Consider the following 27,948-nt stretch of genomic DNA (forward strand, 5'->3'; position numbering starts at 1 on the left):
ATTCTCCTCTACTTCGAATGCACTTATCCCAACGCTCCTGCCACATTGCGAAGCAGTTCTAGAAGTTTTATTTTGAGAGTGTCTTTAGTTGGGCTGTCATGGCTACCTGAATGTCCTCAATGGATTGAAATTGTTTGTCTTTCATGGTCATTTTCAATTCAGGGAACAGCCAGCAGTTGCACGGTGCCAGATCCGGTGAATAAGGTGGATGCAGACACAGCATTTTTTTTTTTTTTAATGTTATCAATTGCAATTATTCCATACAAATCAATAAATTTTTACAAAAAGTAGAATTAAGAACAGCATAATGTTTTTAATCGACAGAAATTGTCGTACTGGAAGGGATGTGTGACAAGTAGCATTGTCATGATGAAGAATGAAACCGTTTCAACATTTTCCTCGGTTGTTGATGATGAAGAAGTCCAGATCTTTTCTCGTCTTCAACCGAGTCAGATCCATTATGAAATCAACCAAACCACTTCTAAACAGTCTTAACGTTGGTGCAGTGTCACCATAATCCGGTTTTAACATTTGATGGGTTTTCTAAGCTTTTTGCAGTTTGAAACTAAATTTTATGTTAATGCATTGATCGATATTCATTATTAAAGACAAACTTGAAAAACACACTTGAACTCAACAGTGCCTCACAAACGACTGACAGTATCAGAAAAGTTGAAACTTGTCACAAAGTAGGCTCTAGGATGGACATGTCAGAACCTGCATTGAATTGTTTTGCGATGCTCTTCAATGGTGCATCATCAGAGTACTTTTTATATATATATTGAGACTAGGAAATTTGTGCAATTAATGTGGTCTGTTTAACGCTTTAAAAAGTATTGTCAACAACAAGGCAGGCAACAAGGCGATCGAGTCAGGCAGTGCTTTGGTCAGGGTGGCATTTTCATGTATTTTTTTTTTACATTCTTCATCTTCTTCTTTTGGCTGCTCCCGTTAGGGGTTGCCACAGCAGATCATCTTGTTCCATATCTTCCTCTCCTCTGCACCTTGCTCTGTCACAACTATCACCTGCATGTCCTCTCTCACCACATCCATAAGCCTTCTATTAGGCCTTCCTCTTTTCCTCTTGCCTGGCAGCTCTGTCTTTAACATCCTTTTCCCAATATGCCCAGTATCTCTTCTCTGCACATGTCCAAACCAACACAATTTTGCCTCTCTGACTTTGTCCCCCAACCTTCCAACCTGAGCTGACCCTCTAATGTACTTATTTCTAATTCTGTCCTTCCTTGTCACACCCAATGCAAATCTTAACATCTTTAACTCTGCCACCTCCAGCTCTGTCTCCTGCTTTCTGCTCAGTGCCACCATCTCCAAGCCATATAACAAAGCTGGTCTCACTACCGTCCTGTAGATCTTCCCTTTCACTCTTGCTGATAACTGTCTGTCACAAATTACTCCTGACACACTCCTTCACCCATTCCACCCTGCCTGCACTCTGTTTTTCACCTCTCTTCCACAATCCCCATTACTCTATACTGTTGATCCGAAGTATTCAAACTCATCCACCTTTGCCAACTCTACTCCTTGCATCCTCACCATTTCACTGACCTCCCTCTCATTTATACACATGTATTCTGTCTTGTTCCTACTGACCTTCATTCCTCTCCTCTCTACAGCATATCTCCACCTCTCCAGGGTGTCCTTGACCTGCTCCCTACTATCGCTACAGATCACAATGTCATCAGCAACATTCATACATCATAGCCCAAAGGTATTTCTGTCTAATCTCATCTGTCAACCTGTCCATCATCACTGCAAATAAGAAAGGGCTCGGAGCCGATCCCTGATGTAATCCCACCTCCACGTTGCATGCAACTGTCACTCCTACCACAGTTTTCACCATTGTCACACCTCCCTCATACATACAGTATCCTCTACAAATCTTACATACTTCTCTGCCACTCCTGACTTCCTCATAAAATATCACAACACCTCTCAAGGCACCCTGTCATAGGATTTCTCCAGTTCCACAAAGATAGAATGCAACTCCTGGATTTCTCTATACTTCTTCATCAACACCTTCAGAGCAAACATTGCATCTGTGGTGCTCTTTCTGTGATTATATACATACTGCAAAACAGTGCATCCATGTCATTTAAGAAAGGAAAAAAGCAATAAGCCAACCATTGTTGTGAAATTCAGCCATTTTAAAAGGAGACCGGTTGTGTGCCACAGACTAACACCTTTGCCTTCCTCTGCAACCTCCTTCAAGGCCAGAAGCCATGAGCATTGCATCTGTTGTGCTCTTTCTTGGCATGAAACCATACTGCTGCTCACTAATCATCACCTTCCTTCTTAACCGAGCTTTCATTACTCATTCCCATAACTTCAAGCTGTGGCTTGTGAATTTTCACCCCCGTAGTTACTACAGCTCTGCACAACCCCTTATTTTTAAAAATCAGTACCTGTATACTTTTTCTCCACTCCTCAGGCATCCTCTCACTTTCCAAGATTCCATTAACACTGGAATCCCTGAAGCCTACAAAAAAACTTGTAATCCCAGCCTACCTTAAATTCATTTGCAACTCTCCATCAGCGTCTTTTGTTTCATAACTGTGTTGATCAGCACAAGCAGCCTGCTGTCCCTTCCCCCAATCTGCCGCAGCTCAACTCAGGGAAAAAGTTCTCCCAGCTCAAGTATGCGTGCGAGTTCCCTGGAGTTGTACAGGGTAAATAATATATCATTATTTGGAACACATGCATTTCATGTGTGTTCCGTGTCTACAACAATCTGTGTAAGTGGAGAATGACAGGAAATGTGAGAAATGCAAGAAAAGTTGAACACATACCTAGAACACAAACTTTTTTCAAGTTATACTACTAATGACAAAATTTTGACATTAAGTGTATAATGTGTGAAGACTGAAGTCCAAATATCAAATAAACACTTTCACAAAAAGTACACATATAACAAAACAAATGCGCTTTTATTGAAGAATATAACCAAAGAAAAAGAAATTAGGTTAGAGTACAGCTTGGATGGTGCAGCGGTAAGAACTGCTGACTCATAATCAACAGGTTGCAGGTTTGATGCTGGCCCCTTCCCAAAATTAATGTTTTGAGTTGTGAGCTGCTCTTATTGTTACCACTATACAATTAAAACCTACATTTGATTTGAGTCTGTAACAGCCGGTGTAAATTTATAGCACTTGTAAGGGTTAGCATGTGTTGTTTTTTTATAATCAGTTTTATTCTCTCAGTCACGTTCACCCTCCCCCCAATCTGACACTGCTGTTTACAAATAATGATGTGCTATAACAGAGGTGAACTCAGATTTGGATGAGCGCTTTACATCGGAAAAACAGAAAAGAAACTCAAGAAACGTCCACTCCCACATAACAACAAGGCAGCTACACCAGGCGTAAAGGCAAAAGACGGCACCATTTGGATGTAGCAAGAGATCGGGTGTCATACACCCATTCAGTCTGCCCCACACGTGGCCCTATTCGAAACAGCAGGGCTTACAGAGCTCGTCATAGGAGGCTAGGATAGCAGGCTGCTTACTGCTTGTGCTGATCGACACATTTACAAAACAAAAGACACTGAAGGAGAGGTGCGAATGAATTTAAGGTAGGCCGGGATTACAAGCTCTTTTGTAGGCTTCAGGGATTCTAGTGTTAAATAATCTGGTTAAAAACTCCACTGCCATCTCTTCTAAACACCTCCATGCTTCCACAGTTATGTCATCTGGACCTTTCCATTCTTCATCTTCATAGCTGTCCTTACTTCTTCCTTGCTAATTTGTTGCGATTCCTTATTCACAATCGAAGTACGCTTCCCATCTTGTCAACACACTCTCCTCGCTTGTGCCTCCATTTTTATCCTTTATGAACCAAACTTGCAGCACATCTTTCCCAGCTCAGTCCCTCAGTCTAGCCAATCGGTACAAGTCCTTTTCTCCCTCCTTAATGTTCAACCTCTCATACAACTCATCATATGCCTTTTCTTTAGGCTTCACCACCTCTCTTCATCTTGTGCCTTAGCTCCTTGTACTCTTGTCTACTTTCTGCATCTCTCTGACTATCCCACTTCCTCTTCACCATCCTCTTCCACTGTATACTCTTCTGCACGTCCCTATTTCACCACCAGGTTTCCTTTTACTCCTTCCTCTGTCCAGATGTCACACCAAGCACCCTTCTTGCTGTCAACTTTACTACTTCTGCTGTAATTGCCCAACTGTCTTGTAACTCTTTATTGCCAGCCAGTACCAGTCTTACCTCCGCCCTAAACTCAGCCTTGAAGTCTTCCTTCTTCAACTTCCATCATTTGATCCTTGGTTCTGCCCTCACTCTCCTCCTCTTCTTGATCTCCATCATCCTACAGACCACCATCCTATGTAGCCTAACTACACTTTCCCCTGCTACCACTTCACAGTCTTCAATCTCCTTCAGACTGACTGTGTGCATATTCCTCCACTCTTGTATGATACCCTATGTTCCTCCCTCTTCTTAAAATATGTATTCACCACAGCCATGCCCATCCTTCTTGCAAAATCCACTATCATCTGACCTTCTTCATTCCTCTACTTAACACCATACTTACCCATCACCTCCTCATCTCCTTTGTTCCCTTCCCCAACATGTCCATTGAAATCCACTCCAATCACAACTTTCTGTCCCTTGGGCACACTGTCCATCACTTCATCCAACTCACTCCAGAAATCTTCCTTCTCATCCATCTCACACCCAACTTGTGGGGCATTTACACGGACAACATTCATCATCACACCTCCACTTTCCAGCTTCATAATCATTACTCTGTCTGACACTCTTTTCACTTCCAAAACATTCCTGACATACTGTTCCTTCAGAAAAAACCCCACCCCATTTCTCCTCCCATCTACACCATGATAGAACAATTTGAATCCACCTCCAATCCACCTGTTTTACTACCCTTCCATTTAGTCTCTTGCACTCACAATACATCAACCTTCCTTCTCTCCATCATATTGGCTAACTCTCTCCCCTTACCAGTCATACTGCCAACATTCAAAGTTCCAACCTTCAGTTACACTCTCTTTACCTTCCTCCTCTCCTCCTGCCTCTGGACACATCTCCCTGTTTTTTTTCTCTTTCTTTAGCCAACAGTAGCCCAGTTTCTGCCAGCACCCTGTTGGCTAACAGTACTGGAGGTGGTCGTTGTTAACCCAGGACTCAACCAATCCGGTATGGAAATATGTACTGTTGTCCGCATATTCATCTGGAAAAATTTTAAACGGATGCCCTTCCTGACATAACCCTCCCCATTTATCTGGGCTTGGGACCAGCACAAAGAAACAAATTGGTTTGTGCATCCCTGGTGGCTGGGTTTTACATTACAGAACAATAATACAAAAAGGTTAAGTGTGAACCTAAAGAATTGCATACACATTCAATACCATATTTATATACTACCTTTAAAAAATGTTATTTAAAAGATTCTAATTACATGTTTCACAACGCCTTGCTACATGTCAATATGTTGTACTGATATTCTTTTCCTTGATTTATACATACCAACATAAGTGCAGGGGTGTGAAAGGAAGGGGGGGCGGGGTTATGGTAGTCCAGGAGCAATACTAAAGAAAAGTTACACTCTCTTTTCTTTTTTCATGTCTTGTAACTGTTAGAAGCTCGAATCAATGTCATAATAAATACATGTAAAATGTGTTTTCTTTGAGGGGCACTAAAACCAAAATAAGGCTCTGGTACCTCTGTATTTAACTTGCCAGTCTGCCAGGTAGCTCACGGTGCTTACTGCCCTAATATAATGACAAAATTCTGTGAAACAGAAGTGTAATGATTATCCCTACCCATTACTCCAGTTTGCAGTATCTTTGTTAATCTATGCAAAAAACTCAAAATAATCATCCAAGCAATGTATAATATCAGTTTTTAAGTGAGACAGCTACTACGGAGAACTTTTTTATTGTGCCATAAGCAAAGGTGACAGTACAGCAGTGTTTTCCAACCGTTTTTCAGTTGTAGCACACTACTTGTAACCCAAAAAATCCAAAGGCACACCACGATTCCACCAACCACAAAAGCATTAAATCTACATAAATATTTGGACAGAGACAACTTTTTTCTAATTTTGGTTCTGTACATTACCACAATGGATTTTAAATGAAACAACTCAGATGCAGTTAAAGTGCAGACTTTCAGCTTTAATTCAGTGGGTTCAACAAAAAGATTGCATAAAAATGTGAGGCAACTAAAGCATTTTTTTAACACAATCCCTTTATTTCAGGGCTTCAAAAGTAATTGGACAAATTAAATAACTGGAAATAAAATGTTCATTTCTAATACTTGGTTAAAAACCCTTTGCTGGCAATGACAGCCTGAAGTCTTGAACTCATGGACATCACCAGATGCTGGGTTTCCTCCTTTTTAATGCTCTGCCAGGCATTTACTGCAGCGGCTTTCAGTTGCTGTTTGTTTGTGGGCCTTTCTGTCCAAAGTTTAGCGTTCAACAAGTGAAATGCATGCTCAATTGGGTTAAGATCAGATGACTGACTTGGCCATTCAAGAATTTTCCACTTCTTTGCTTTAATAAACTCCTGGGTTGCTTTGGCTGTATGTTTTGGGTCATTGTCCATCTGTATCATGAAACACCACCCAATCAATTTGACTGCATTTAGCTGGATTTGAGCAGCCTCTGAACACCTCAGAATTCATTTGGCTGCTTCTGTCCTGTGTCACATCATCAATAACCACTAGTGTCCCAGTGCCCCTGGCAGCCATGCACGCCCAAGCCATCACACTACCTCCACCGTGTTTTACAGATGATGTGGTATGCTTTGGATAATGAGCTCTTCCTCACCTTTGCCATACTTTTTTCTTGCCATCATTCTGGTAGAGGTTGATCTTGGTTTCATCTGTCCAAATAATGTTTTTCCAGAACTGTGCTGGCATTTTTAGATATTCTTTAGCAAAGTCCAATCTAGCCTTTCTATTCTTGAGGCTTATGAGTGGCTTGCACCTTGCAGTGCACCCTCTGTATTTACTTTCATGCAGTCTTCTCTTTATCTTAGACTTGGATATCGATACGCCTACCCCCTGGAGTGTTGTTCACTTGGTTGGCTGTCACCTGCATGGAGAGCTCTTTCGACAACATATTGTCTGTTCACAGCAAAATCTTCCACATGCAAGCACCAGACCTCAAATCAACTCCAGGCCTTTTATCTGCTTAATTGATAATGACATAACGACGGACTTGCCCACACCTGCCCATGAAATAGTCTTTTCAGTCAATTGTCCATTTGAGCCCCTGAAATGAAGGGATTGTGTTAAAAAAATGCTTTAGTTGCCTCACATTTTTATGCAATCTTTTTGTTCAACCCACTGAATTAAAGCTGAAAGTCTGCACCTCAATTCCATCTGAGTTGTTTCATTTAAAATTCATTGTGGTAATGTCACAAACCAAAATTAGAAAAAAGTAGTCTCTGTCCAAATATTTATGGACCTAACTGTATACATGTTCTAAACAGTCCAAAGGGGTGGGACTATCAGAGACACTGGCAAAAAAAAAGCAGCCCAGAGGTTGCTGTTCATAGACACAGAACTTAGTTAGCACTTTGGACACATTTGCCCAGCTGCTTCGTCATTCCCACTCATACTGGTGGTTCTATAAGGTATACCTGTGTAACTCTCATTGTGCACCAGTTGAAAAACACTTGTGTAGTGTATAATTATAAAGTTGTTGATGATGATGAACAATTGGGGATGGCATTTGAGGAGTTTTAACATGAGTTTTAATATATGTTCATTTAAGAGATGCTTATTTCAATTAAGTCAGTCTTTAGCAGTGCATTCAAACTCTACAGACATTTTGATCTTTTAATTTTACTTTGACACATCTGTGTCTCATATGCTATGCCAATCTGAGAATTAATTCATTGGCATCATTTTCTTATTGCCTTCTTTTTAACTTGCCTTTTGAGAACGCATTTAAATTCAAGTTGTACTTGCTCAAGTAGCATTTTGTTAAAAGGTCAGGTTTCAGGTCAATGTTTAAGGTTAAATTATGCCATTAATTTTTTTTAAATTCCTTTGTGTTGATTCTACATTATTTTTGTGATTTAGTGTATATTTATTATTATTGTCAATAATTAGTACTAGTCAATTCTAATAAATCTAAGTGTACTAAATACATAATCAGCCAGGTATTGTCCTAATATATTTATATGTTAGTGGCACTGTGTGAAAAGCAGGTGTTGTACAGAATGCCTATGAAATCTACAGAATGTATGACATTTTTAGACAAAGCATGAAATGTCTGTGTTATTTTAATATGCTAATTACGTTCCTCAGGCATTGCATACAATACATAGGCATTATACAGTACAGAACAACTTGACTTTTGTCTTTGCATAGAATGCCAAGGAAATGTTTGAAATGTTAATTGTTTCATACTTTAATATTCCATTTTTGGCATTCTATAGATTTCCTAGGCACTCTACACATTGCCTAATTTCACACATTGACGGTAAAATATATATTAGAACAGTAGACGACTAAGTCAGAAAAGCTAAAGGAACTTACCATGATGACATCTGGTTTACTATTGCATTTTAAAGACGAACACAAAGAATTATTAGCAATACTTTAAAAGGGATACAATTAATTAATGTTGTATTAAAGAAATTGATTAAATAAATCCAAAAATGATATCAAATGTGGAATTAGTTTTTTATATGCTGCAAAAATGTTTGACTTCTAGTTAGTTTAAGTGACTCTGACACATTAAGTAGTAATGGTTGTGTTACTGATAATTGTGCGACATCATGCAAGCATGTAACATATCCATGCAAATAAATAATATGCAGTATCAAATACACAAATCCTTTGTACTGGTGTGCTCACATGGGGCTGGAGGTGTCTGGATCATTTGTTATTATAAGCCTGCTTGCAAACTATTTTATATGCAATTGATTTATGCCCCATGGAGGGTTGTTCCTGCCTTGTGCCCAATGTTGCTTAAATTTGCTCTAGCCTCTACTGTATATCCTTAAATGGATTAAGACGGTTTAGTTACAGATGGTTGGTACTTTTTTATCCTACATGGAAAGAGCTTGTTTATAAATGTTCAAGGAATGTTAGTATGTGCTTTACTGTAAATGTACCAGGACATCATATGATGCTCCAATTAATATACAACATTGGAAAGACATTTATATTGTGTAACTAGCCACTTATGGCACATGCAAAGCATAAACATAAATATATAGTTTACCTCTGGTTTTATACACTAGCAGCCAGTTATACAAGAACTGCCTATAATGGATATCATCCAGTTGTGCTTATCCATATTTTTTAATGGGAGCAGAACCAGGTTAGGTTAGGTTAGGTTAGGTTAGGTTATGGATGGATGGATGGATGGATGGATGGATGGATGGATGGATGGATGGATGGATGGAGATAGATAGATAGATAGATAGATAGATAGATAGATAGATAGATAGATAGATAGATAGATAGATAGATATTAATCCCTCAGAAGCAATGCACTTAGAATCTTGCTCAAATGTTACACAGTGAGTCAGACCAGACACCAGATACCAAACTGGGAAAAATGATAACAGATATATGGTACCGGAAATACTGATGAGTAAAAGGCATACTGTGCACATACTAGTGTGCACAGTGAAAATAACTTGTACATGCCTAAAGTCCTTTCTTTTAAAACTTACTACAGTATGATGCTGTATTTGTAAAGTGATCTAAGTAGGCTTACTTCAGTACTATTGCTTACGCTACAGGTATGCCTTGTACAATATGAGAAATTGATGTCACAACACTTTTTCAAAAGGTCTGCAACATAGCCAGGGAATGAGACATTGACTGAAGGACATTTGAAGAAATGTGCTCAAAGTCTGGATTCAAGCAAGAACATTCCTAGAACAGTCATATATAAATATGCACCTCAGAAGTGAGATATTCTATGTGACTTTGGACAGAGGCATGTAACAGTCTGTACCTTAAATCACAAGTAAGTTGGAAGGAAACCAAGATAACCTAATATATTTATATCACCTAGTGCATAAAAACGGAAACCTAGTCATGAAAGTGGAATGTTATGCTTGATTTTTAAAAATTTTTTTTTTTTTTATCTTCTTGTATACATATTATAGAAAAAGAATAGGAATCGGGGGAAAAAATTGATCTAGAGATTTTGGTGAAACTTGACATTTTAGACCTTCCTGAGTTTGAAAATACCATGTATTGAGAAAGTATAGGAATCATGAAAAAATTCGACCTCGAGATTTTAATGAATCTTGACACTTTCGACCTTCCTAAATCCAAAATTACTATTTTTGAAATTACTGTATGTCTGTCTGTGTGTAAACACGATAACTCAAAAACGCTTTGGCCTAGGTCATGGAGATTTTTGTACACCTGCTTTATATGAAAAAGAAGGAATCCTATCAGCTTTTGTGTCACTTCAGGCAACCGGAAGTGGTACTTTAACTGAATACTTCGAGAATTTTTAATTAAACTACAGTTATAATTACAGATAGATGATTCAAATTTTGTATAGATATTTACAATGATAAAAAGCAAACCGATATGAATTTTGAGAAAAACAACCATCTGAATTTTTTGTATCATGGAAATATAAATATGTAAACGATATTAAAAACTGTATTCAATACAATGCATATTCTTTCAATAACTACAGTAATCCCTCCTCGATCGCAGGGGTTGCGTTCCAGAACCCCCTGCGATAGATGAAAATCCGCAAAGTAGAAACCATATGTTTGTATGGTTATTTTTATATATTTTAAGCCCTTATAAACTCTCCCACACTGTTAACATTATTAGAGCTGTCTAGACATGAAATAACACCCTTTAGTCAAAAGTTTAAACTGTGTTCCATGACAAGACAGAGATGACAGTTCTTTCTGACAATTAAAAGAATGCAAACATATCTTCCTTTTCAAAGAATGCGTGTCAGGAGCAGAGAATGTCAGAGAGAGAGAGAAAGAGCGCGCGAGAGAAAAGCAAACAATCAAAAAATCAATACTTGCTTTTGGGCTTTTAAGTATGCGTATCCTTTAGGCAAACAGCCTCTGTGCAAACAGCTCCTCTGCTCACACCCCCTCCGTCAGGCGCAGAGAATGTCAAAGAGGGTGAGAGAGACAGAGAAAAGCAAACAATCAAGCACCGCGTGGGAAGCATATCGTATATCATTGAGGAGTTTTATTTAATACGTGCTCTGATTGGGTAGCTTCTACGCCATCTGCCAATAGCATCCCTTGTATGAAATCAACTGGGCAAACAAACTGAGAAAGCATGTATCATAAATTAAAAGACCCACTGTCCGCAGAAATTCGCGAACCAGCGAACAATCCGTTATATATATTTAGATATGCTTACATTTAAAATCCGCGATGGAGTGAAGCTGCGAAAGTCGAAGCACGATATAGCGAGGGATCACTGTATTGTTAATTTTGTTTTAATTTATACATAATCAGTTTAACAATAACATGTAAACATTGAACATGCCATGTAAATATAAAGATGTAATTGGAACAATAAGCTGCTACGTTCCCGTCATGTTCCTGGTAATACATTTAATTTTATGATTTTTCTTTTTTTTTATCTCCGCCATCATTATTATAATTAAATGTAGCCAAATGCAGTTTTACATATAGCAATTTATTGCAACAAATATTGTATAAAACTAACACTTTTTCTATGTTTTTAGGTGACTATAACTCGTTTTACTTTGCACGCAATCTAGGTAATGCATATGTAATCATGAAAAAATTCCATCACCGTTTTCGACCTCCCAATTGTGAAAATATAATTTTAATATAAACATTTATTATAAATAGAGATAAATGATTGTATATTGATATTATCAATTAGTTATGATGAGGAAAAAAAAGATATGAAATTTGAGAAATATTGCGCAACTGGAAATGGTTCTGATAACCGTTTCCTCTATCTCAGTATACGAGAAAATCAAGGGGAGCAAACTCCCAATTTTTTGAGCTACAAACTAGAAAATAAATTTATCTCTTAATCTCATACCTGGGGGCTGAGTGGTGGCTCTGAGGCTAGGGATTTGCACTGTCAATCGGAAGGCTGCCAGTTCAAATCCTGTAAACGCTAAAAGTGACTCTACTTCATTGGGCCCTTGAGCAAGGCCTTTAACCTGCAATTGCTCCATCCTGGGTATGACGTTAACCTGCAACCAGCCCTGCATGTAGGTCCTCCAACCTGCAGGGAAAAACCTGGGGGTTGGTGGCAGAACATAAAAACCTCAAACTGGTTCCATTCCATCTGAACTAGTGTGGTACTGAGGTGTCACCTGTCACCTTGGGTCCTAATCTGGGATCCTGAGTTGGTTTGTCATGTGGTGGGTGCAGCAATGCTCCTAACTTCTCTCTCTCTCTTTCTCAATCTCATACCATATGCTGTTAACAAGGCAAATTACAGATCCTCAAACAGACTGGTTATCAAAACAGATTTACCATTCAAAGAGCATGAATGAGCAGCACATGACAAATTAGGCTTATATTATCATGTATATATGCTTTTATTTCTAATTTAACGGAAACCTACGGTACTGTATAATGATGAAAACTTGTATATTAATGTTGTCCTGCATTATGCCAGTGTACAATAAATTGATTCAACTTAAAATCATTTCTGTTTTGTGTCAGATGATAAAATTTCCTTAATACCTAGTGTTTTTTATTTGCTTCCAAAGAACAGCTTAAAAAATATCCTTAGGATAGTACTTTAGTATTTTTCTACATCGTTCATGGTTTATTTAATTATTCCCACAGCAATTTACATTTGGAGGTCACACATTTATTTATTTATTTATTTTTTATACAGTTGCCTTTAAGGACTGAATTGTCTATTGGCAAAATGATATTATAAGAAAAATAAAGTTTCAGAAAAAAGATCAACTAAAAATTATCCACAATGACCTATTTTTTAGTAGCTATGAATACTGAATATTATAAGATTTCTTTCTTCTAAACTGCCCTAAGGTGTTTTGGGATTCTGGACTACATAAAGAAGTATTAGTTACCCCTTAATTGAGAAACAGTTTTTGACAAATTTATGAAGATGATAAGTTAAATGAATAACAATAAAAACACATAATTTTGAAAAGATCAATTTAAACAACAAAGTAAAAATTGTTACAAATATCAATTGGCATTTAGCAATACAAAAATATACAGTACATACAAAAATTAAATCCCTATGAATACTGCACCTAATGTATCACACCAAAAGTCCTATTTCTGTTATAAAAAGTGTATAGTAGTATTACACTATCTTTAATCTTTACCACCGTAAACTGAATGCTAAACTGAGTACAAATTCCAGTATCAAAACAACTAAACGAATGCAAAAAGAAATATTGCATATTGCATAGCATTTTTAACTGTTTTGAAAATTAAAATTAACCACCTCAACTCACTCTTCCCTGCACTGCCATTTAGGCTGGAAATGTACCTGCTGTTCCCATCACTGGCAGGCTTCTGTGCTCCACCATCCGTGAAATTAAAGGTCCCGGTCCAATTTTCCGATTCGTCTCCACTCTGCCAGCTAAACTGTAGTCCACTAATGAGAAAACGAGTCAGTTGGTATTTGATTAATTCACCTTTACTCTTCACAAAATGCATACAACACAAAACATCTCGTTTGCAGTGTTTTGCATTTGAATTTAGATAAGTCAAGCTTGCTTTTTTTCTGAAATGTGGCTGTATTTTATGGTTCACAGTGTAACTGTGGATCAGCTTAGCACTGTAGTATTGAGAAATCTGTATTCCTGTACTGTAGAAAGTAGAAATGGTTCAGAATTATAAATTACCTTATACATTTATACAATTTTGTTTTATTCAAATCAATCACTCCACAAGGTGTATATTTTACCTTTGAATGCATCATTTGATATGTAAATTTTGCTTTCCAATTCACTGAGAGAAACCTGGAACCAATATCTTTGTGGCAGGAGAATGTCTAAATGTAAGGGTCATTTAAGAAAATGTTAGTGCCTCCAGTAAAACATGACATTCAGAAATCAACAAGCATTAGGTTATTTGTCAGTCTCAAGCAGTTACCTATTCATATCCATGCAGAGGTTTCAGATAAACCTGTTAAAACAAAATCACACACATTTCCATATAATTTTGTATGCATCATCAAAACTACTGTACAAAATAATACTGACCTAACATAGGTGAATTCCGTGTTAATCTTGTTGCAACATAATATTAAAGCACTGTGAGAACCATGAACAAAATTAAATTTCACTGTGACTATGCAATGAAAAGTTCTCATATCATATTGTCGATACATTGTAAAATATAATTATGTATATATTGTCAAATATTAATAAAAGTTTGAAATTTATTTAAAAATAATTGTTTTCAGTTATTTTTGGAGCCGCCTACTCACATAGTGATAAACGTTGCTACTTCTCAACCTGGATTCTATTTCTATCCAATTCATTGTCTGTGTGAAGCTTGCCTATGTTTGTTTTCTACTGATACTTCAGTTTCTTAATAGATTCCAAAGACATGATAATCAGCATGACACTTTTTTATGGGTTAACATAAATGCTGCATGATTTTTAAGATAAAAAATGTAGGATGACTTAAATATATTGTTATATGCACACTGTACTTTATATATTTATTTGTCAAGTTATTTTCAATATCTGCACAAAGCACTTCAGGATTAAATGGAGACGGAGCTTAAGCCATCAGCAGCAGTCACAAAGCAGTGATGTGTTTCAGATGAATCACCAGGGTACTGAAGAATACATGCCAGAGCAACTAAGGTAACTGCTTAAAGTAATGTAAATCCTAAGGGTAAATCAATAGAAAAAAAAGAGGTAAACTCCACACAGGATGGTTAAAGCAGAAAGTGCTCACTCACATCTACAGATGGTATATATGACAATAAACATTTCTTATAGTACATATTATAGCTTGAATCCATAAAAGTTTTGACATTTCCTTTCTTAGTGTGCCCATACTTACACTCCAGTATCTCAATCTTCAGTAAAGTACACTTTCTCTATGCTACGTTTACTTACTGCTTAAACTGTACCTCACTGTTGCTTCTGACTTGCATTTGTAAGTTCTGATCGTGCACATCATTAGAGTGTGCAAAGTTTGACGATGACCAGTATAAAAACCCAAAACCCATTTTACCTTGGACGGTCAATGGTCGCTTTTTATAATGCTTGATTTAATTTAGGTGTGCCAAATTGATTTATAGAATCCACCTGCAGTTTTTCAAGGGGGCTAGGTTGAAATCTTGTTTTCCCTGTTAAAGTGCACTGTGATTCAGGGTAGGGGGTAGGATGGGATGGGGTCTAGGTGCTACCCATTTTTTTTAACTTTGCCAAATGGTTTTCAAACTCAAATTAGCTAACCATTTAAATATTTTGTATTCAAATCCCTAGGATAAACACTCCAGACAGAATTAGAATTCTGAAGTAAGTGACAGAGAAGAAGACAAAAAAGAAGAAGACTTGTTTTATAATTTCCTTGTCTTTTCCCTTTGTGCAAGCCTCCCATTGTATGTTTAAATACAAAATAAATAAACCCACAATTATATATTTTGACTCCTGGGTATTACTGCAAATGTGAATAGATGCCAGGAGGTCTCTCTCTGGTTGCAGTCTATAAATAAAATCTGCTTCATACTTGTAGTATTATCAAAGGATCTACTGTATATAAAATAAAGCCTAGCAAATTGATATGAAATACTGAATAACTTCTATTTTAGGAAGTACAAAATTATTAGTTTGGCAGAGTGCATTTTGGAGTGCACTATTCAGGATATAGCACACCAAGATATCAAAGCTCTGTCAATTAAGTACCACGTCTTCCTATTCATGGTATATTTTGTCAAGGACAAAGAAATCACAGTTACAGCTCAAAACAATGGCAAAAACATAGTCTCTTCACAAATTAAAATGTAAGGCTATACTACAGCACTTATGAACAGACACCATAACATTTTTTTTCAGACATACTTATTTCAATAAAAATAAATTAACTTAGCGTGACTTTTAGCGTGTTTCAATTAATCACTGAATTGAATTGATACGGTGCCCTTTTAACAAGCTACCATTGGCCAAAGTCAGCCTCTCAATCCCGTGATTCATGGATGAATGAGAACAGACGACTTCCAGTGTCACCTCATACAGATACCACAAACAAAACTCTGCTCTGTGGCCAAACTGTAATTAAATGATTAAAAGACTAAATCATAAAATCTACACTACAGCACATTAAAAGATGCTGATCAGCATGTGCCAGTAGGATGAATGTCTTTCCTAATGCAACTGTATTGTTCTTGTCATTTGTAATGGGAAATATTTTAATAGTAGTGCTGAATACACAATGAAAAGTGGGACTATGCAAATATTAGATTGATTTGTTTCTTCACATTACATTGCATTACAAAATGAAAGCTGAATATACCTAACTGGGATTTATTTCCCATTAACTAACACAAAACTATAACGTAAAAAAAAATCACTACAATTGAAAAAATCCCTCATTCCATTCACTTATTTTGCTATGTGGTGAATAATACATATTAGTAAGCCAGCTCTCTTTGAAAGTCTCATCATTGGTTTAATAATAGTCAATCTGTGTGCAATGTATATGTTTCATTTAAGTTCTAGATAAATACATCACTCTCTTGGAAGTTCCAAAACTGATTAGAATAGCCCCCAGCATAAAGTACATCACAAGTAAAAATGAACATTTAAAAGACTTTCAGGATACTGTTAAAGAAAAGCACCTTTCAGAGAAAAATCAACCATTCCACTGATTCATTCTCATTATTTACATCATCCAATTTGGGGCTCCATCTAATGCCGAATCAATTACAACACAAGAATCAACCCCATATGGGGCACCAGTCCCTCACATGGTAAACTCATGCACATATACATAATTACATTTTTGTGGTGTGAGGTGCAGTAGCTAGCATTGCTGCCCCACAGCTTAAGGAGACAGAGTTGAAAACCCAGGAGTCATTCATCTGTATGGAGCTGACACCTTCTTCTGTGATTTAGAAAAAGAGTATAAGAAAACTTCCAAAGCAAGAAGATTAGGTAAAGCAAAAGTTTTCAAAAAATTTGAGAACTTGTGGCACAGCTTTGAATCTGTGTATAAAAGAGTTTAGTAATTAAGCAACTGAATGAGAAAAACCCCTGTCATAGAGGACACCAAGAGTTATATAGTAAATGTTAAGAAAATAAACTAAAAGCATGGAACAATTGAGTGTAAGACTGCAACTACCCAGGTTCTTCACAAATATGTTTCATGGAGGAGTGACAAACAATGACCAATGGTGAAAACGGTCAGAACTTAAGAACCATTTTACAAAAGGCGTGTAAAAAACTCTGAGACCTCCTAGAAAACTGTTACTATGGTCTGATGAGACCAAAATAAACCCTTTTCACTAAATGTGGTCAAATTGTGCAATTTGCCAGGAAAAAATGGCCAAAAATGAAAATTTGTTCAGATGTATGAAGCCAGCTGACACTTATCCATAACAGTCTCATAGGTTTCTGGCAAGGTGCCCTTACTAAAATTGCCCAGAGATTTGGGATGGTGAATGAATTATCATCTGTTTTTTTATTTACAACTGATAAATGCATGTAACCTTGACACTGTAGTTTTTGTTGTCTATATCAGATTAATAACAAAAAAGAATAAGTATTTATATAATAATGTACCACTAAAAGTATGAACCATCATAAGATGGCCTACAGAGAAAATGAGACTACTACAGCATTGGACTGAACAATGCATGATTTGAATAAAAATAAAAAATATATTACAAGTCAAAAAATAATACAATGCTAAGAGGAAACAGTAAGGAACAGTGACGTGAATGCTAGCATAACAGGTCCAGAAAGAAAGACTTGGTATATAAAAGTTATAATTTATAGAACCTTTCAAGTAGACATCTGTAAAGAGTTCTACAAAGCAGAAATGTAAAAGAACATTCGCCAAAGGTTCTGTAACAAAACTCTGGATTGGCAAAAACATTGTCAAAAAGTTTTTGTTGTATGAATAGCTGATACAAATCGATCGATCTGACAGCTTTGTAAGTTTATAGATTTTTTATTAGATGATCCAAAATATCTGATATAGATGAGCCAGCTTAATTGTAATTTGACCACTGAGTCATGATTCTAGATGTTGTGTAATATAAAAACAATCGTTAGCCATCTTTTCAATTTCAAGATACCCCCTAAATATTTATTTTGCTAGTTACTCTACTTATATACAGTACTTCCATTTAATGAAAAACATCATTTATAAGTATGACTGCTACCAAGACTCTGTAAGACTCTGTTAGCTTGCAGGTGAAAATCAGCTGATGTGGTGAAACCCCACCATTTTTTTTTTCAGTTTAACACACTTGCAGCTGTTTTTAGCACACATTATTAATGCATCCTGCAATAACATCAGCCTCCTGGTGAAGGCTGTGGTTACAGTAAAGGATTTCATTCATAAATCTCACTCGCACAACATTCTGAACCTTTACAGAATATGACTATAAATGGCAGATATTAATGTAAATTTGTATAAATGTTCTTTTTTCTCTAAACATGTATCTGTAACCTTTTTATCGTTTCTATTTTCCATTTATTTCCTTAATTATTCATAGTCTCCATCATCACTGAAGTAGTAGGTTGGAGTGACTGATGGGTTTTTGATAAGTTCGCTGTACAGTCCTCATTCTTCTTGTTGGTTACCATGTGATTGGAAGGTCTTGGGATTTAGATTTTTATTATCTATTTTTTGCCGATACTCATCTGTTTTTTCTAAGAGTTTCTTATTGTGAAGTAAACAAAAAGCTTACATAAAACATTTTACAGGATTTGATACTTTACAGCTGCAAAACATAAAAAGGAGTCTTTCATTTTAGTTCTCTTCTCTATAAAGTGGACACAACCAAAGTAATGCTTTAATAAGCCATTACATTAGATCAAGATATAAGAACAGGAAAAAAACTACCTGAGATTATAATATTGTCCATGTATTTTAGACTTTAAATGGGGTACATAAATGGTTTGTACAATTATTTTCCTAGGTAATGATCGGTGTGATTTATAAGAGTATTTGGAGAATATCACGTACCTAGTGATATCTGCCTGTAATTATTTCAATTATTTTTTCTTTCAGTATTTTACATACTGTATCTATACCTTCCTTTTTCTCATTATACTGCCAATGTGGCAAAATCTGAGTGACATAAACTTTTTAACCTTTTGATGGCTTCATTCACAATTTGCATTTTCAACATATCTGTAGAAATTAAATATTTTATTGCTCATTTAAAACCATAACTTTCAAATTTATTTCAAGCAATCCAAAAAGTTTTAATGGTTTTTACATTTAGACTGGGAAGGTGATTAAAATGCAGTCTGCATTAAGGTGAAAACGGATTATGTTTCTTTGTAATGGAATGATGGCAGTAGTAGGAATAGGTAAGTAATACAATAAAGGATTTATGACAAAAGACAAAAAAATGGTTCACTTAACAGTAAGGTTTGGATAATTACAGAAACTAGAAAAAACAACAGCCTCAGAACAGTATAGTCCAGGGGTCCTCAATCACGGTCCTGGAGAGCCGCAGTGGCTGCAGGTTTTTGCTCCAACCCAGTTGCTTAATAAAAAGCACTTATTGCTAAAGTAACACTTCTGCTTCACTTTAGTGATTTTGAGCCCTTATTGCTTAATTTTGTCTTAAACAGCTATTTTAATTGCTTCTTATTATCAATAACATGCAAATGACAAGAGAGAGCAGCATTTCTCCATTTAGCTTATTTACATTTACACCTGTGTGTATTTATCTGCACTATTGGGTTTAATTAAATACTTGAAAGAAAAATGAAGAGAAAAAAGTGAAGGACGAGAATTACTCGTCCATTTTAGCCTTCAAATCATTTGCATGATAGAAAGGGAAAGAAAATCTTGGATATGAGAATGACCTGACATAGCAAAGTTAATTTAATTTCATAGCTTGTTAGTGCTTTATTGGCAAGAATTGCTTTCTAATTAAGCAACCAGGTCAGAACAAAAACCTGCAGCCACTGCGGCTCTCCAGGACTGGGATTGAGGACCCCTGGTATAGTCCATCATAACATGGAGTATACAAAGTCTGTAGATAATATCAAATGGAATAATCCATTATAATATAGAATAAAAAAAGCTTGTAGATATTGAACAGAGCAATCCATCTTAACATGATATACATACTGCAGCTACTATTTGAGTTAAAAAACGCATGTGACAAAACAAATGCAATTAACAAAAATATGTGACAAATACTGTATACTTTATGTTCATTGTGGAAGTGCTCCTTATTAAGCATGTTCCTAGGTCGATAAAAATGTCAGTTTAATCTGGAAGTGGAACATTCTCTACCTATGTAATGATAACCGCAAAAAAGTATTGACTCAATAAAAGTGCAAAGCTACAAACACCCTTATTTTGAGATAAACTTGAATTACTGTGTGACGTGTTTCCATCCTTATTTAGGAGATTAACTTAATAACCCTAACGTCAACATTTCTGTTTTATTAAATATCTTAAAAACTATGTACTAAAGAAACTGTGAAACTAATTGATTTACTTTGTCATTAACTGGATTAATACTTGTACTAAGAGTTTGACAGTTTTACATTCCCGTGTCTGTCAAAATATTTTATAGTCATTTATTGCAGTTAACATTGCTGCCTTACAGTTCCACAGACATCAGTTGGATTCTTATAAAGGTCACTGTACAAATTTTGCGATTTTTATCTGTCTCCTCTGAAGTCCAAGAGATATACAGATATAGGAGGCTGACTGGTGACTCTAAACCAATGAGATGTTGGCATGTATATGTAAATGTATGTGCACAGGTCAAACTTGTGATGAATTAATTTCCCATTCACATTTGGTTCCTGCTTTGCATGTTATGCTACTATGACAGTGCTAATAACAAAAAGGACTTTCATTGGCCAGTTATGTAATGTAATCAAGTCATAATAACAAATTTAATTACACAAGCTAGAAAAACAAATGTGCTTAGTGTTAAACAGTTTTAAAAAAAATGCGGAATTCAGCAAATAAAAATTGGTCATCGACAAATGAAATACAATGACTTAAGTAAAAATGAAAGGTCTCTTCTGAATAGAAATCTAGGTGTCACATGTGAATATTATAATGTAATCAAACAGTTGAACCATTTGTGGTATTTAACTGGTCACTGTAACACACACTGATGTTTACTAGCAAAAACAGTAGGAAAAACACTCATTATCTAGCATACAAATAAAAGGCAGTCTCAACAAATATACATAAGCTAACTGAATTTAGAAGTTTTCTGATATAGCTGAAATGGTTTGTTTGAACGTAGCTGAACATAATTGTACTTGGTTAAAGAAAACTGATCAATAACGCACGATCGTATTACCTTCAGCTTTTCAGTTTCTACATTTTGCATGTTCAAAATTGTGTTTAACAGCCTTTAACATTTTTCATTTAAGGAATTTAAAGATAGATGGTAAATGCACCTAAAAAATCCATGAAACTAAATGCCACACCCAGGAGGTATTATCTATGAACACAATACCAAGAACAGACAACAGTTAAAAAACAAGTATGTCCATACTAGTGGAGATTGTGTGTCATTTATTTTTTTTGTCAGAATTTGTTAAAATTAATATCTAATTATCTTTTCTCGCACTGATTTAAATGAAGATACACAGTGATACAAATTTCAGAACTTTATCTCTCACATTTTGGACATGTAACAATAATGTCAGCAAGATAATGCAACTAGTTTTGCAACCTCTTTGCTGAAAATCTACTTCATATAGACAAAAAGTTTGTAAACACCTGGCCATCACACCCATAAGAGCTGGTTGGACAATTCCAAAACTATTAGAATTAATAATGAGTTTGCCTCTTCTTTGCAGATATAACATCATCCACTCTTCTGGGAAGACTTTCCATAAGCACTTGGAGTGTGTCTCTGGTAATGTGTGCCCAATCTCCAAAAACAGCATTTGTGAGGCCGGGTACCAATGCTATACAAAAACACCTGGCTCATCATCAGCATTCCAATTAATCCCAAAGTTGTTCAATGGGGTTGAAGTCAGGGCTCTCCACAGGCCAAAAGTCTTTATGGACCTGGCTTTGTGCATAGGGGCACAGTCATGATAGAACAGAAAAGGGCCTTACCCAAACTGTTTCCAGGCCAGTTTCCTAATAGACACTACATGGGTCGTTAGTGAAAGCAATGGGCACCGACAAAGTATAAAGAGATTGAGTAGGATAGAGAAGGGGTGAACTGAAATCGAAAGAAAAAAATAATCAACCAGGTGTGAGAATTGAAAAAGTTGGAGAATTGGTCAATCTGGTTTTTCAGTTAAGTGCAAGGACTTAACAGGAGAGCAGGAAGGGTAGTTTTGGTCCTGTTGATGGAAGAAAGGGGCTGCAAGGCAATGCAGAAATGGAGTGTTAGAGTCAGAAAGAGAGGAAAGTTTCTGGGATATCTGCCTGGGAATGGCATTGTGGCAATGGGGCCCTTGGCTGAGGATGGGAAATGGGTGATCCCAAGCTGGTGGCACCAAAGGCATTACATCACTGCAGAGAACACATTTCTACTGCTCCAGAGTCTAATTGCATTGAGCTTTACATGACTCCAGCTGACGCTTGGTACTGTGCATAGTGATCGTAGGCTTGTGTGCAGCTGCATGACCACTGGAAATTAATTTCATGAATCTCCCAACAAAAACTTCTTGTGTTGCTGTCGCTTGCAGAGGCAGTATGGAACACTTGCAAGTCTGTAATGCTTCATTGTAAAGTTCACACAAGAAACCACTACACAGCATTCTTAAATAAGATTAAGTACAACATGCAGAAATATAAAAAGCAAATATGACCACAACAAAACAGAACAGAAAAAAATGCACAAAACAAACCAAAAATTCTTTAAACTACTACAGATTATAACACAGAGCATGATCATCAGCTGCCCACCACTTCAGATCCTACTATGCAGCTAAATGGCTGAGAGTTCAAGGATGGGGTTATGAATTTCCCCATGGGATTAATAAAGTTTATCTAATCTAATGTAATCTAATCTATTCTAATGAAGGACTGGGAAATGTTTCTTTTCAGTTAGACAATTTTGGACTACCTGAAGAAAAATAATGCAAACAGCACCCTAAGAGACAAGGCTCAGATGCAATTCTTACATCAGTAATTGACAAATGATACATTTTCCATGATTCTGGTACACTAAGTAAATGTCATGTTCCATGTTGAATATGGTAATGTTGTTAATTTGTTCACATGTCATGTTGAAATCCTTTACATAATACACAATAAAATTTTAAAATAAGCAGCTAGTACATGCTATTATTACTACCACCTTTGGAGAGAGAGCCATTACTATATCATCAATTAATTCATTCTGCCAGTGAACACTGTCTTTCTAGTATTTCATAAAATAAAAGAACTGATTCATTAAAAATTACCTTACTCAATGAGATCAACGGCCTTTGCATATTACAACCAATTTTTCAAATGTGAGCAACTATACAAAATGGAAACGCTGAGCTATAATTTCCTTTCACCCGTGCTCTGCAATACTGAGTGCTACTAGAGACAGACAATTGAGGCCAGAAGGGGGTGGTAGAGAGAAAAATGTGCACTGTAATGCTTTAAAGCCTTGTTGTTTGTCTCCTCAAAGTGCTTCAGCTACACCAACAGCCAAACTATCTCCACCTGGACTTCCCATATATGGGTTTTGGACAATGAGAAACTCAGCCTCTAGAGAAAATGGTGACGTCCCAGAGAGAGGAAGTGCAGTGCAGTGTGTTGCTCAGATCGAGGTGGGAAAATTTGGGGAGACCCCCAGCCCGTTTCAGAGAATAAGGAGATTAAACCGATTGTCCGGGACTGACAATGGTTAAGTAAGGGGGGATGTCAGAGGGGGACATTTTTTTGATTTCCTGATTGTTGTCATGGCTGTCTGCAGGATGTAGGTATTTGCTGTCTTGCAAACAACACAACATTGTGATAACAGAACTGCTCCTTCCTTGGAGGATGTTTTTATTTACCTGACTTGGAAATTACATGTCTGACAATATTGGTTTCTAATCAGCATATCTGTACTCATTTATGATTGGTAACAATACATTTTGTTAACTTGTGTTTTCATTAATTGTTAAACCCAGGAAATTTAGATGTGCCATTGTTTAAACCGATTGTCCAGGACTGACAATGGCAGGGACTGAAGAAGATTTAAATTTCAGGGCAGGAGAAGGCAAGAGGAGGGACAGTCCACTGAGAACGCTGCCAAGACTCTCGGACAATGTTAATGTTAATGTCAATGTCAATTTTATTTATATAACACATTTAAAACAACATAGGAATGCTGTGGCCAAAGTGCTTTACAATCTATACTAATAAAAGGCAAAGCCCTCACTCACTCACTCACTCACTCATTCACTCACTCACTCACTCACTCACTCACTCACTCATTCACTCACTCATTCACTCACTCACTACTAATTCTCCAACTTCCCGTGTAGGTAGAAGGCTGAAATTTTGCAGGCTCATTCCTTACAGCTTACTTACAAAAGTTGGGCAGGTTTCATTTCGAAATTCTACGCCTAATGGTCATAACTGGAAGGTATTTTTCTCCATTAACTGTAATGGAGTTGAGCTGGAAAGGCGTGGGGAGTTTAGTGTGACATCATCACGCCTCCCACGTAATCACGTGAACTGACTGTCAACGCACTACGTAGAAAACCAGGAAGACCTCCAAAAAGCGCTTAAGAAAACATGCATTATATAATTGAGAAGGCAGCGAAACAATAAGAAGCGAGCGAGTGATATATTCTACCATATTCATGAGTTCTGCTACTTCGGAAAGAAAGCAAGGTGTAAACCTAAACTTTAAATTAAGTTCATAGACAGGCTACGCTGGCGTTTCACATGCCCACAGGTAATGCGGGATACAAGTTTAATGAGAGGGCGCGGGATATAAGCGAGAGTTTTGATCACTTTGTAACTAAGTTAAAATTGTAGGTGAAGGGGTGTGCTTATGCAAATTCCGAGACTGTGTTTGTGGGGATTGACAGTTAAAGGCGGTGGGGAGTCGTCATCATCTCCCTCCCATTTACCTATTTCGCTCTGAGCTGAGCTCATGCTAACGCCGTCTTCCGAAGCAACTTCATCACACTGCCACCAAATACTCACAGAAAAATCCACAAGTTAATACACACACTGTCTCTAGAGTTTCTCCACACTGAATCCTCCAGGCACTACTTACAAAAGGTCACATTGACAATCGTGTTACGTTATTTTTAAAATCTTTCCTTTTCTTAGCACAAGCACAGCTGAGAAGCTTGATGCATGTGCTCCATAACGCGTTAAAAATAATGCATTTAATCACACTTTGCATTACAAGCAAAGGGAGCTTTTGTCAATGCATGATTTCCTGGTACACGATTACATTGATCAAGCGCATCCCGATTCATTTTACCCTCGCACCACCTTAGTTTGAGAAGAAGTATGAAAAATATGAGGTTAACACAGAAAAACAGATCACCAATTCAAGCTTTATGAATAATCGATTAAGCCATCAATAATTGTTTTGGTAAAGCCATCCTCCTTCCATTTTATAATTTTTCCGCCACTAGCCATGATTAAATGAGCGGTAAAAAGTAAGAGCGAGGGTGACTTATTTAGGCAGGATATATATGACAGCAACACTCATGACAATGTCAATCATGTTACGTTATTATTAAAATGTTTCCTTTTCTTTTCATTACTTCTTTAACACACTACTTCTCGCTCTGTAGCGGGTATTTTGCTATATATATAATATATGAATTACCTCCAAAGAGCGCTGAGACTTTTGATATCATGAGCGTGTGTACAAAAGGGGTCTCCTGCCCAGCAAAAGTCGAGCAGCCAGCGCGTGCATAGCTGTGCCGGCCTTTGAGGCGCTGACTGCGCTTCTGCCTTAAGTCAAAGTGAGCACTTTTAATTTTTTTCATCCTCCCCCTGCGCTATAGCCCAGACAAGTGCAAACACGGGACCCCTTTTCTACACCACGGCAAAATAATATTAAGGCGATTCACACTTTCTTTTGCACGTATACGATTATGAGGTCCTCAGCTCGGATTATGAAGACACACACGAGTGGAGGACTGACAGTGCCATCACAGCCGATTAATGGCGGGGACGTCTCACCAGTCTACACAAGACCCACGCGACTGTCCCAAAAGGCGATCATAGCGTCAGCGAACACATCTCTCTATACTATATAAAAGAAAAGGCAACTTTCCTTTCTTTACTCCTTTTATCCCAAACCAAAGCCTTTCTCTCTTAACAGTGCAGAGGACACAAAACTAATTTTCTTTAATTGCGGTAAGGCACATTACCAGAGGCACAAATTTGAGCGTTCACATAGAAAATGTAATTTCTATACCACAGCCGTCGTGTAGCGCCTTTCAAAAGGGATCTACTACCGAGAGATGATCCATATACATTTTAGCTGCTGTTAGTTACTTACCTGTTGTGTTACACAGTCTTTAAAATGTAGTTTACCCAAACCACTCCAGTAGTGCTCAATGTACCTGTACTTCTTAAAGCGTTAATGTTTTACTGTTTAATAACTTATAGACTATATTTTATTATTTTTCCCTTGCACTCAGTGACCAAAGCTATACACACACATATAGACACATACAAACATACATATATATATATACACATATTGTGTGTATGTATGTGTGTATATATATATATATATATATATATATATATATATATATATATATATATATATATATATATACATATATACACACACACACATACATATATATAATTTGTGTGTGTGTATGTATGTATGTGTGTGTATATATGATGTAGATAGGCATGTATATATATATATATATATATATGTGTATATGTAGGTATGTATATAGATATGTAGATATGAAGATATGTATGTGTATATATATATATATGTATGTATGTATGTATGTATGTATGTATGTATGTATGTATGTGTGTGTGTGTGTGTGTGTGTGTGTGTGTGTGTGTGTGTGTGTGTATATATGACAGAAGCAATCCAAGCTGTGAGAAAACAGTAAAAGGAGGCGTGTCAGGCGTCGTGGTACATTTTCTGATGCAGCTACCGAAAACAACTTCATGACGCTGCCGCCAAATACACAAAACAATTACTTTGACAATCATGTTACATTATTTTTAAAATGTTTCCTTTTCTTTTTCATAACTTCTTTAACACATGACATCGCTGCGAAGCGCGGGTATTTTGCTATATATACTGCTCAAAAGAATTAAAGGAACACTTTTTAATCAGAGTATAGCATAAAGTCAATGAAACTTATGGGATATTAATTTGGTCAGTTAAGTAGCAGAGGGGGTTGTTAATCAGTTTCAGCTGCTGTGGTGTTAATGAAATTAACAACAGATGCACTAGAGGGGCAACAATGAGATGACCCCAAAACAGGAATGGTTTAACAGGTGGAGGCCACTGACATTTTTCCTTCCTCATCTTTTCTGACTGTTTCTTCACTAGTTTTGTATTTGGCTACAGTCAGGGTCACTACTGGTAGCATGAGGCGATACCTGGACCCTACAGAGGTTGCACAGGTAGTCCAACTTCTCCAGGATGGCACATCAATACGTGTCATTGCCAGAAGGTTTGCTGTGTCTCCCTGCACAGTCTCAAGGGCATGGAGGAGATTCTAGGAGACAAGCAGTTACTCTAGGAGAGCTGGAGAGGGCCATAGAAGGTCCATAACCCATCAGCAGGACCAGTATCTGCTCCTTTGGGCAGGAGGTACAGGATGAGCACTGCCAGAGCCCTACAAAATGACCTCCAGCAGGCCACTGGTGTG

General features: G+C 36.9%; 1 protein-coding gene across 3 annotated transcripts in view; it reads right to left on the minus strand.

Moving 5' to 3' along the window:
- st8sia5 (ST8 alpha-N-acetyl-neuraminide alpha-2,8-sialyltransferase 5) overlaps nucleotides 1-27,948 on the minus strand; it is a 157,161-nt gene that overhangs the window by 89,395 nt on the left and 39,818 nt on the right. For 2 of the 3 annotated variants that reach the window (XM_039750626.1, XM_039750624.1), the window contains exon 2: nucleotides 13,479-13,586. The exons of the other annotated variant lie outside the window; for it this stretch is intronic. In XM_039750626.1, coding sequence (XP_039606560.1) covers nucleotides 13,479-13,586 — 108 coding nt within the window. The remainder of the gene's footprint in view (nucleotides 1-13,478; nucleotides 13,587-27,948) is intronic. 3 annotated transcript variants of the gene reach the window in all.

Source organism: Polypterus senegalus, chromosome 4 (assembly GCF_016835505.1).
Source record: "Polypterus senegalus isolate Bchr_013 chromosome 4, ASM1683550v1, whole genome shotgun sequence".
In the NCBI taxonomy this organism is placed as follows: Eukaryota; Metazoa; Chordata; class Cladistia; order Polypteriformes; family Polypteridae; genus Polypterus; species Polypterus senegalus.